A 12,908-nucleotide genomic window follows, 5' to 3' on the forward strand; every position below is an offset into this window, starting at 1 on the left:
CTATTCTGGAAAACGTTCCATGTGCACTTGAAAAGAATGTGTATTCTACTGCTTTCAGATGGAACACTCTATAAATAGCAATTAAGTCCATATGGTCTAATGTGTCATTTAAGCCCTATGTTTCCTTATTGATTTTCTGTCTGGATGTTCTGTCCATTGATATAAGTGGGGTGTTAAAATCCCCCACTATTATTGTTTTACTGTCAGTTTCTCCTTTTATGTCCATTCGCATATGTCTTATATATTGAGTTGCTCCTGTGTTGGGTGCATATAAATTTATAATTGTTATATCCTCTTCTTGAATTGATCCCTTGATCATTATGTAGTGTCCTTCCTTGTCTCTTGAAACAATACTTTAAAATTTATTTTGTCTGATATCAGTCTTGCTACTCCAGGTTGCTTTTGATTTCCATTTGCATGGAATACCTTTTTTCCATTTCCTCACTTTCAGTCTGTATGCATCTCTAGATCTGAAGTGGGTCTCTTATAGACAGCATATATATGGGTCTTGTTTTTGTACCCATTCAGCCAGTCTATGTCTTTTTGTTGCAGCATTTAATTCATTTACATTTAAGGTAATTATTGATATGTATGTTCTTATTGCCATTTTGTTACTTGTTTTGGCTTTGTTTTTTGTAGGTCTGTTTTCTTCCTTTCCTCTTACGTTCTCTTCTCTTGCAATTTGATGATTATCTTTAGTGTTGTTTGGATTCCTTTTTGTTTTTTTGTGTGTTTATATCTATTATAGAGTTTTCATTTGTGGATACCATGAGGTTTTGATATAGCAGTCTATATGTATACATGATTGTTTTAAGTTGCTGATCTCTTAATTTCAAATGCATTTCAAATATCCTGCATTTGTACTCTCCTCCTCTCATGATTACTAATTTTGATATCAAATTTGTATGTGGATGGTTTCCTACCTTTACTGTATGTTTGCCTTTACTGGTGAGCTTTCCCATCCTCATAATTTTCCTGTTTCCATTTGTGGCCTTTTCTTTTCCACTTAGAGAAGTTCCTTTAGCATTTGTTGTAAAGCTGGTTTGGTGAATTCTTTCACCTTTGGCGTGCCTGTAAAACTTTGGATTTCTCTGTCAAATCTGAACCAGAGCCTTGCTGGGTAGAGTATTCTTGGTTGTAGGTTTTTCCCTTTCATCACTTTAAATATATCATGCCACTCCCTTCTGGCCTGCAGAGTTTCTGCTGAAAAATCAGCTGATAGTCTTATGGAGGTTCCCTTGTTTGTTATTTGTTGCTTTTCCCTTGTTGGTTTTAATATTTTCTCTGTCTTTAATTTTTGTCAATTTCATTACTATGTGTCTCAGTGTGTTCCTCCTGGGTTAATCCTGTATGAGACTCTGTGCTTCCTGGACTTGGGCGACTGTTTCCTTTCCCATGTCAAGGAAGTTTTCAGCTATAATCTCTTCAAATATTTTCTCAGGCCCTTTCTCTTCTTCTTCTCTCCTGGGACCCCTATAATGTGAACGTTGGTGCATTTGATGTTGTCTCAGAAGCCTCTTAAATTGTCTTCATTTCTTTTCATTCTTTTTACTTTATCCTGTTCCATGGCAGTGATTTCCACCACTTTGTCTTCCAGCTCACTGATTCGTTCTTCTGCCTCATTTATTCTGCTATTGATTCTCTCTAGTGTATTTTTCATTTCAGTTACTGTATTCTTTAAGTTTGTTTGGTTATTCTTTATATTTTCTAACTCTTTGCTAAAAACTTTTGTAACTCCTCACTCCGTGCATCCATTCTTTTCCTGAGTTCTTGGATCATCTTTACGATCCCTACTCTGAACTCTTTCTCAGGTAGATTGTCTATCTCCACTTCACTTAGTTGTTCTTCTGGGGTTTTATCTTATTCTTTCGTCTGGAACATATTCCTTTGCCATCTCATTTTGTTTAAATTTCTATTTGTACCTTTATGTATGTAGTAGCTTAGTTACGTTTCTCAACCTTGGAGAAGTGACCCTCTGTAGGGGATGTTGTATGTGTCCCAGCAGTACACTCCTCTCTTGTCACCCTAGGGCCAGAGACCAGGTAGGTTCTGTTCTGTGTTTGTGGACTCAGTTCTGCAGGACTGTAGTTTTCTTGCTTCTGGTGTCTGCCCCTGGTGAATGAGGCTGGTCTAGAGGCTTGTGAAGGCTTCCTGGCCAGGGGCAGGGGTGGTGGTGCCTACCCACTGGTGGGTGGAGCTGGGTCTTGGCACTCTGGTGAGTAAGGCTGTGTCAAGGGGCATGTCTAGAGGTGGTTGTGGGCTCAGGAAGTCTTTAGGCAGTCTGTCTGCTGATGGGTGGGGCTGTGTTCCTGCCCTGTTGGTTGTTTTGGCCTGAGGCATCCCAGCACTGGAGCTTACAGGCTGTTGAGTGGGGCCAGGTCTCAGTGCCAAGGACCCAAAATGTCTGCCTCCAGCCAGAGTTCACGTAGGTCCCCGCTGTGTCTGCCACCAGCTTTTATGACCCCAGAGAGAGCCATAGCCACACCCTACCTCCCCAGGAGACTCTCCAAGGCCAGCAGGTAGGTCTGGCCCAAGCTCCTACAGAGTTACTGCTTTTGTCCTGGGTCCCGATGCATGTGAGACCTTGTGTGTACCCTCCAAGAGTGGAGTCTCTGTTTCCCCCAGTCCTGTGGAGCTCCTGCAATCAAGCCCTGCTAGCCTTCAAAGCCAAATGCTCTGGCGGCTCCTCTTCCTAATGCCAGACCCCTAGGCTGAGGAGTCTGGCCTGGGCCTCGGAGTTCTCACTCCTGTGCGAAAAATTGTGTGATGTAATTATTCTCCAGTTTGTGGGTTGCCCCCCCCAGGGTGGTACAGGACTTGATTATAACATGAGTGCGCCCCTCCTACCAGGTCATGGTTTCTTCTTTATGTCTTTGGATGTAGAATATCTTTTTTGGTAGATTCCAGTCTTTTTTTATTAATAGTTGTTCAGCAGTTAGTTGTGATTTTGGTGTGCTCATGAGAGGAGGTCCTTTTACTCTGCCATCTTGTGTCCAGTCTTTGGGACTTTCCATTGTCTTTTGATTTCCAGAGTTCTCTATTAAAAATCAACTGAAAGTTCAGTTTTTCTGTAGGTAATGATTTTTTTCCTTTTGATGGATTTTAATTTTTTTCTTTTTTTTTTTTTTCCAGCAGTTTACTATAATGTACTCAGATGCAATTTTCTTGCTCACAGTTTACTGAGCTTTTGAATCTGTGTGGGTTGATGTCTTTAAACAGTTTTGGAAAATTCTCACTTGTTACTTCTTTTCCCATCCTCTTTCTCTATCTCTTTCTGGGACTCCAGTTACACTTATGAGAGACTGACTGTGGTTCACATGTCTCTTCTGCTCCATTCTGTTTTTCCTATTTTTTTAAAATCTATGCTTCAGTTTGGATATTTTCTATTGACTTCTTTTTGAGTTCACTAATCCAGTCTTATGTTCAGTCTCCTATTAAGCCTATCAAATGAGTTTTTAAAAAATTTTTTATTGGAGTATGGTTGCTTTACAATGTTGTGTTAGTTTCTACTGTACAGCAAATTGAATCAGCTATACATATACATATATCCCCTCTTTTTTTGGATTTCCTTCCCATTTAGGTCACCACAGAGCATTGAGTAGAGTTCCCTGTGCAATACAGTAGGTTCTCATTAGTTATCTATTTTATACATAGTATCAATAGTGTATATATGTCGATTCCAATCTCCCAATTCATCCCACCCACCCCCCCATTCCACCTTGGTATCCATACATTTGGTTTTCATGTCTACAAACCAGAGGTTTGTGTGGAAGGAGCAGAGAGTTTCACCTCCACTATCTAGAGATCTGGGATTTAACGAGTCATTCTGAAGAACTCAAGTTTGCTAGACTTTAACTATTTTGATGCAAATCTTTCTCAATAGAGAACTCTAAAAATCATTTATTCTTTTCTGATGATTTAGGGTCATAACTGATCATTTTTCATGATGTGATGAAGCTCTAGTTTCATCTGAAGCAAAGGGAGGTGTAACCCCTTTTCCCCCTTGGCATCCATACGTTTGTTCTCTAAGTCTGTCTCTATTTTTGCTTTGTAAATAAGATCATCTATACCAATTTTTTCAGATTCCACATGTATATCAAATGAGTTTTTAATTTTAGATCTTCTGTCTTTTAGTTCTAAAATCAATTTTTTTATAGATTTCATTTCTTTGTTGAAATTATCTTCTCATTCCTCTACCTTTTATTTTCATTGACATATTTTTAACAGTTTTTGATTGCCCATTCCATCATCTTGTTCATCTGGGGGGTTGACTTCTATTGTCTACTTTTTCTCTTTTATTAATCATATTTTCTTGATTCTTTGCATGTCTTGTAATTTTCATTGTATTCTGGGCATTGTATTTAAAAGAGCTTTTATTTAGTGGTTCATTTTCCTATGTTAGACTCAGAAGCTAATCATGTCAGTCCATTCAGTATTTGAACTGGGTGCAACTAGGTTATTATCGTTTGATTGTTTTCTTTGCACTAAAATGTTTCAATGGCAAGAATTTTGACTACTCCTCTTAGGTTCCAGTGGACTTTGTCTCCTAAATACCAAAAGACTTACTTTGCTTTTTCATCCCAGCTCTCCATCATCCATGTTGCCCAATGCCCAGCAAATGTCTCATGATGACAACTGCCGATGCTTTTGGGATACCTCTGTCTGTAAAACCAGCTCACCCAGGAAGGACTCCTCTCTGGAAATTTTAATCATTTTTGTCTCCATAGCTCTACTAGCTCTTTAGGTTGTTACAGTCCTAGTTTTAAGTGAACATTTTTCTTACCAATTAAGTTATAAGGAGGTTAACTGCTCTCCAGTTTACTTTCTTTTCTCCATAATTCTTTTACCACAAAAAATGTGCCGTTTTACATAAGCTGTGAAGTAGTTAAACTATGAAAATAGCTTATGTATTAATAAAAATTTATTGTGGAAACATTTTCTATATTAGCAACAATTAACTAAATGGCTCTCTTGGCTGCTACCAGTGAGATAACTAGCTTTTTTTTTTAAACAATATTTTTTAATGTTTGCCCATTCTAACTTTTTTTGGTGGTGATCAAGTGATTTATTATTGGAACGTCTATTGGAACCAAGTTATTAATGGAACCTATCTTAGAACTATGATGTCTAGCTGATTTAAACTGGACAAGCTTAATTTTATATGTAAAGAATTCTTGATCGTGCAAGCAAAATATATCTAGAAAATCTGAGGTTGTAGATTTTTATTTAAATGTTTTTTTAAAAAGGACTTTAAAAAATCTCTAGATTCTTTAATTTAGATGATTTTCTAGTTTAAATCTGTTCCCATTTTAGTACTATTTTTTAGTAAATCTGTACTTATAAATTTGAGAACTAAATCAAAAAAACCCTGTACATGTTGCTAAAGTACAAACTAAGCACTTGTTTTAATTTTTCATGTGTATTTTATTTAGTGTACCTAAAATGGTAAGTCAATCATAAGTTGAAATGTGGATAAAATGAACTATTTTCCAAAGCTGAACTTTTGTAAAAACCCTAATTTTCTTCAAATTCAATGATTTAAGAACTCTCACAGTATGATTTTCTTAAAATTATTTAAAGTAAGAAACTAAACTTGAACCGTCAAGTGGGCATAATTTAACTGTGAAGGTGATGATGAGCTGATCTATATCCTGTAGGTTTAGTTCACTACTGTCACTCAGTGATGTCACTCAAATATGGAATGGTTTAATTTTTACCAATAACAGCTCTGGCTTTGTCTTTACTCTTCTGGCTAGTGGAAAAACTTAAACTTGCTGAATAATAGATTTTGCAGTCTAACTCCTTAAGTTTTCATGTTTCTGCTTTAAAAGTCTAGCCCTCTGAGCTTCCATCTTCTCCCTTTGTGCATACTGGTTTTAAGAGTGCCTGCCCAGAGCTGCCTGTGGTAGGCAAGAGCATGGCCTGTTCTTTCTCAGTCCCGTGCCACTGATGGCAGTGTGCGTGTATGCTGGGGGCCAGGTGGGAAGGCTGCTTCAGCATCTATGATGGCAATAGTCCCATTCTTTTGGCCTTGGCTGTTTCTCTCTCCAATGCCAACATATTATATCTGTGCAATCTGGTAGCCCCAATGAGAATGCTACATGGTCTTTGGCTTCTTGAGACTCCTAGCAACTGACAAAGCAATGAACAAAACAATACCACAGACAGTATTCTCTTTGTCCTGACTCTGAATGTGAAGTCATGGAATCTCCTCTTACCTGTCTCTAACTGGCAGTCTTTTTACTGGATGCATGGGCCTGGCCTGGCTCACTTAGAGTAACCTGCCGATACCTTTTCCTCAGTAAATCTTCACATCATCCAGACTGTGGATTGAGGGAATGTAATGAGATGCTGTCTGCACCCCCCAGAGCACCCACACATTTGGGGGCAGCTTCACTAAAGTTATCTAAGCTTTTCAAACTCCAGTTCTTCAAGCCAGCAGAGCACTTGCTTTTATCAACTTCTGCCAAGAGATGGGCCTTTGCTCAAGGTCCAGAGTCAATGCCCAAACTCCCCAAGCAATTCTCTGTGGGTACTCCAAATATGGAGGAATGACAAGAAGAAAATTCCCCTCTCCCCATAAATGCACACTGTGAAGAGAAATGGGGATGGGATAGGTAGCATGTACATGGACTCTTCTCTCTCCAACAGGCAATATTCTTCTCCCCTTCAGAAGGATTTTTTATGAACTAAGTGGGTGGGACAAACTGGTGGGGGAAAGATTCTGCTAAAGTTTCCACACTTTGCGAAGGCTGAGGCAATTCTCTGCACTTAAAAGGAGAAACAGATAGTGAGTTTGGACTCAACTGTGAGCTGTCTCCCTGTTTACTGCAATCCTGGTCAAAAACCCTCCTTGGGAGCAGAGTAAGGTCTTACTAAGTAAATTTCAGAAAATTAATGTATATGCTCTACATTTTACAATGTTAAGAATGAACCCAGGGCTTCCCTGGTGGCGCACTGGTTAAGAATCCGCCTGCCAATGCAGGGGATACGGGTTCAAGCCCTGGTCCGGGAAGATCCCACATGCCGTGGAGCAACTAAGCCCATGTGCCACAACTACTGAAGCCCGCGTGCCTAGAGCCCATGCTCTGCAACAAGAGAAGCCACTGCAATGAGAAGCCTGCACACTGCAACAAAAGAGTAGCCGCTGCTCTCTGCAACTAGAGAAAGCCCGCGTGCAGCAACGAAGACCCAATGCAGCCATAAATGAATGAATGAATGAACTAAAAATCCCTTTAATATTTGGCTGTCTGAATCAAGACTTAACACTTTCTACATTGAGGCTATCATCAACATTCTCAAAGGGAAAATTTTCCAATGTCACATAAATGCCCAGTATGAATAAAAACATTTTGTTCTCATTTGAAAATAACTGAAATCACAATTTAATAATAAGTAATGGTTGTGTAGCCCTTTATAGTTTATAAAAAACTCTCACATACATCATCACATTTGGTTTCCACAACAAACCTTTGATATTTTTTAAACATTTAGTTTACTGTTATTTTTTTCCCATTTTATGGATGTGAGAATTAAGGCGTGGTGAGGTCAGTGAGCTGCCTTGTCAGAACTAGGGCTCTAACTCCAGTTGTGAACTAAAAATTCTGTGTTTTTCCCACTGTCTGAGGCTTCCTCTAAACACACGTCTACAAATGCTATTCTTCCTCAGTAGAGATGATGTATTTCCATGTGATACATCTCCCAAGTTAATCCTGAGAGTGAAACTGGACACGTGTCCAGGTACCTTACTCTATCACTCTATCCTTTTGACCAAAAGCATGCGTACAAAGAATTGTCTGGGATTAGCAGGCACAGCCTGTGTGTCTCTAGGACCTCAGGCCATATCTCAAAGGACAACTTTTAGGAAATGAAGTTGAAAAGAGCCATGTGCATACAACGCTTATGTTTCCCTTTGGACTTTGATCACCTGGGTACTTAAAATGAAAGCTTTGTTTGGTAATGAATTTGTAACTAACGTAAGGGCTAATATCTGTGAAGGCTTTGAAGATATAAAAACATTTTTTTCATTCAGCAATGGTGAATTTTCTTGCCAAACACTTCAGCATTAGGGGAAGTAATATGCCATGCTTTGCAGCCCAGGGGGTCATCATGACTTGTAGAACTGTCACAAGGGAGCAGTGGGCAAGGAAACCAGAGCTCAAAAGCGACACACATATGCCCGCTGTTACCGTAGTTACAACAGGACAGGCCATGAGAGGCGTACTTTCTCCTATAAGCAGTGAAATAAACCTTCCGTGATTTAGGATCACTGGGGTGAATAATCCCGACTCTGTCCACAGGGTTTTATCGTGGTTGCCTTGAGTTTCAACGTGTAACAGAGAAGGAGGGATAAATGATTTGTTTAAGCTCAGTGAAGTTGTTACTGATGTTGTATCAATCAGTTAACCTTTACTCTCAGAGCCTGCATGAACTTGGAAATTCTTTATTCATTCCGCTACCAGCAAATTATAGGGATTAATGGCCATGACTAATTTTAGTTTGGGTATGACACTCTACAGGGTGATAAAAGGAGAATGTCTCTCTCATTCCTGAATTTCTGAGGCTGGATCAGTATAAAGCTATGGAGATCACAGCAACAGAGATGCCCCAGGGCATACACATAGCTCTTATGCTTCCTAAATCTGGCTTTCTAAGCATGATGGAATCCGGTCTAACTTGTCTTCCAATGTTTGAATCTCTCCTACAGCACCTCTGCCAGAGTGATTTGTATTCTCTAGTTTGATGACAACTTTGTAATGAGTGCATCACCCATAATTTAGACAGTTTTGAGAAATAATGATTACAACAACAAATAAGTAACACTTTTGTGGATTACTATATGTGAGATACTATAAAAGTGTCCTGTAAATTCATTTCATCCCCAGAAAGACCCCAGGAGGCAAGTAACTATTATCTCCATTTTATAGAGGGAAGCCAAGACTTAGAATAGTAAAGAAGTTCCTCCAGTGTCCCACAGCTGTGACATGTCAGTCAGACCCAGGGATCTGTGACCCCAAAACCTGAGAGGAAGCTATAGCCTCTATCGCCTTCACCTGGAGCAAAAATCTGTCTCCTTGTAATTTCCACCCACTGGCCTAGTTCTATCCTCAGACTCAGGGAAAAAGTCTTAATTCCTCTTCCACTACTAGCTCTTTGTATATCTGTATGGCTTTCAGGACTTGCTGCAGTCTGTTTAGACCACAAGACACTGTTTTTAGATGTCCATTCTTCAACCCTCCTCCAACCATGTATTCTTCTTGTTTTGCATATTGCATTAGCTTTCTAATGGGTTTCTTCATGCTCTGCCCTCTGTCTGACCACCAGCAGTTGTAGGCTTTAAAATGAGTCAGATCTCTTCAGTCCTCTGCTCAACGCACTCTGGCTTCTCATGTCAAAGTGCAAGTAAAATCTTTATAGCCAACTTCAAGATGGCAAACCCCATGCTGTGGCCTCCACTCCCACACTCTCCCCTTCTGCTCACACTGCTTGAGGCACACCCGCCTGCTTCCTGTTCCCTAAACGTGCCCAGCATGTTCCCCACTCCTCTCCCTGGAAAGCTCTGAGCTGGAATATCCAGTTGGTTCTTCCCTGTCCCTCCTCCCGTCTCCCCTCCTTAGTCACCTTATCCGGGAGACCTTCTCCACCTACTCTATGGAAAATAAGAGGTCTCTCCCCTCACTGCTCTTCCCTTTCCTCCTTCCTTTTTGTATTTTCCTCCACAGCTCTTGTCACCATCTGATTATTGTTTATTTTACTTATTTCTTTGATTTTTGCCTGCCCTCTCTTAGCCCCACATAACGACACAAGCTCCATGGGGGTAGAAAGTCTTACCTTTTGGTTCAATTCTAACATTAAATCATAAGAACTTGGCCTAAAAAAATGACCATTTCATATGGGTCAACTTGCCCCAGCACTAAGAGCAGCCCCGGCACAGAATAGCATTCAGTAAGTAGTTGGTGGATAAATGAATAATTTATCCACATACTAAAAATAGTATAGATACTTTATGTACTTTACATCTTATGTGGAGTTGAATATAGATGGACATGCAAATAAATATTAAAAACTTATATTTAAATGCTAGGTTCAGTGTATCAATAAAAGATTTGACATTTTCTTCACTAGTAATTTTAACAGTCATCCGTCAGCCTCAGAACATCCTGTGTCGAAAGGGCCAACTTCCCTATCAATTGGTAGGAGCTGTTTGGAGTCAGGATAAGGTCTTTCTTCAGCTAAATGGAGGCAGTGATTTTGCACATCACCTGCCACAGAGTGACCTGCTTCTTACCACCACTGTGTTTACACAGAGGAGTGGATATTCTTTAGAAAATAATGACAAACTAATAATAATGTTCCACTTGAACATCTCTAGCTGAAAATCACTGCAAAAACAATTTTTTTCCACAGGGTATCAATTCCTATTGGCGGATCTGAGACCGTATGTTTGGTTTACTTTAACAATGTTTCTGCCACAGTATTTAAAAAAATATGCCAGAAATTCTAATGTTGAGAAACAGATACTAGGATGAAATACTACATGATAAAATATAAGGAAAATTAGGATAATTATTAGAGGACTAACACAGTAATCCTTACTGCTGATCACAAGGTGTTGTGGAAATTGTTGTCAACCCCAAGTCAACCCTTTGATTACCACTTCAAATCATTCATGGTTAATTTGCAGTGCTTCTTATGGAAAGGGGAGGATTTTGTCCTCACACATTGAGGGCAAGGAGACAGTTTAAGAATTTTAAATAAATACAGAAAAGCAAGGTTCCTTCCCCCATTCTAAAAGCCCCTTAAGAATCACAGATCAAGAATTCTCACATTCATCTACAATAGAAAGCATTAAGTTTTTTTATACCCACAACAAAACATGGACCTGCAGAAGTTTTCAAACAATCCTCCAGCAGCTTCATGCGGGTCTTCTGGAGCTCAGGGCTGTCCCATTCATCTTCATCAATTCCCCAGTACAGATCTATGACCTGGGGACCAATGGATGAGGCAGCGTTAATTCACCTGTGCGAAAACTCAATTGATGTGTAGGCTTTATTCTTATTCACAATATTAAGCTAATGTGACTTCTAACTTTTCTCTTTGCAGCATGTTTTCCCTTGCAGAGGGAAAATGATTTTTAAGATCAATCTAAAGAGGTATTTTTTTTAATCCCATGATGGTTTGGGGATGAACACTATAATTTCTTTTTGTTCCTGATTATACTGTTGACATGGCCCCAGAGAAAATGAAATGTTAAATATCAGAGGCTTTGCAATGCAGGCTTTCATTATATTGAAATGGTAACAGGATTTCAAAAGTCTGAAAGCAGCTGGGATATAGTTACTACATTATCTGAGACAAATAACAGTGTATAATTTTACTGTTATGTCTCAATATGAGAAGGGAAAACCATAATGGGCATTCACATATACTGACCCAAAGTTAAATAGCTACATTTCTGTAAAAAAATAAATAAAAAAGAAAAAGAAAGCTGTTATCCCACAGAGACATTTTGTTTATATCTCTAAGCAGCTTGGCTTTCATTAATACATATCTGAAAAAACATGTATGGAAAACAATGAAAGGTATGCCTTACTGAGAAGTGAGGATAATAGGATCCTCTATCTCCTTACTTCAAAGACGATGAGGAAAAAGACTGTAAAAAACTTTTACAAGTACACTCTTTGAAAAATTTGCTATGGAGAGCAGAATGGGTTTCATTCCTTTTACTCAATTGCTGTCTGCATAAGCTAAATGTTTCTAATTGTAGCTTTGAAGATTTCTTCTTTTCCTTTCTTTATTTCTCACAAGCAGAAAAAAAAAAACCTCTCCTCCTTACTGGCTGTTTGCATGGCATTCAGTGAGATGTAGATGCAGAGTATGGGGGTCCCCCACTGTGCCCCAAGTGCTCTGTGTACTTCCCATCTCCTGGCCAATGCCCCACACAAGTGTGTTTGTATTAAATCTTTGTCTATCTGCATTTGAGTTTTTAGATGGCTGATAGAGATATAACAACTTCTTTAAAAAAATATTCCCGTGGCTCAGTCCATGAGTTTTATAACATATGAAACTATCAGCACTGATTTTGGGGTTCTTTCTTTTAATCTACTTTACAAGGTTTAATCACAATATTAAGAAAGAGGGACATCTGAGATTATAACTTGACTGTCCACTATGAGAGCCCTTAGCTGTGGTTATCTAAAACTAAATATAAATTAAAATTAAAAATTCAGTTCAAGTGCTCAATAGTCACATGTGATTACTGACTCCCATGTTGGAAAATGCAGATATAGAATACTTCACCATCACAGGAAGTTTAATTAGACAGAATTGTAATTTACTGAACTTCATATACTGAAATTACTAGAACAAGTCCATTTTTGGCCATCTGCCAATAAACTCTCAAACACACAAATCTGCAACGTGAATGGTAACTTAGTTGTGTCATGCACAAACTAACAACCGTACACAGAACCTGGTCCCCATCCTTTTGGCTGATACTATTTGATATCTGAGGAAAGGTAGGATTTAGAATAAATAAGAAACAGAAATGGTAAAAATGAAAGTTAATGTAACAAAAGCTATAAATATACAACTGCTATTCCTCTCATATCTGTGACATAAAATTATATAAAGTAATAATTATGTCACTGTAACTTATTAGATGTTGCATATATAATAATAACAGCACAAAAGGGAATAGAGCTATATGGGAGTAGTCTTTCTATAGCTCACTGGAATTAACTTATCAGAATCTACCTATGATTTATACTAACTTAAGATGTATATGCCTTAAAATAACTACAAAGAAAATAACTCAAAAATTAATGATTTTTTCACTATAAGGAATTAAAATGTTAAATTAGAAAATATTCACATATCACAAAGCAAAGAAGTAAAAGAGGAATAGA

At 38.5% G+C, this 12,908-nt stretch overlaps 1 protein-coding gene across 1 annotated transcript in view; it reads right to left on the bottom strand.

Annotated features, from left to right (window-relative positions):
• NWD2 (NACHT and WD repeat domain containing 2) overlaps positions 1 to 12,908 on the bottom strand; it is a 189,567-nt gene that overhangs the window by 77,106 nt on the left and 99,553 nt on the right. The window contains exon 3 of the mRNA XM_059924151.1: positions 10,869 to 10,985. Within this exon, the coding sequence (XP_059780134.1) occupies positions 10,869 to 10,985 (117 nt within the window). The remainder of the gene's footprint in view (positions 1 to 10,868; positions 10,986 to 12,908) is intronic.

Source organism: Balaenoptera ricei, chromosome 5, assembly GCF_028023285.1.
Source record: "Balaenoptera ricei isolate mBalRic1 chromosome 5, mBalRic1.hap2, whole genome shotgun sequence".
Classification (NCBI taxonomy): Eukaryota; Metazoa; Chordata; class Mammalia; order Artiodactyla; family Balaenopteridae; genus Balaenoptera; species Balaenoptera ricei.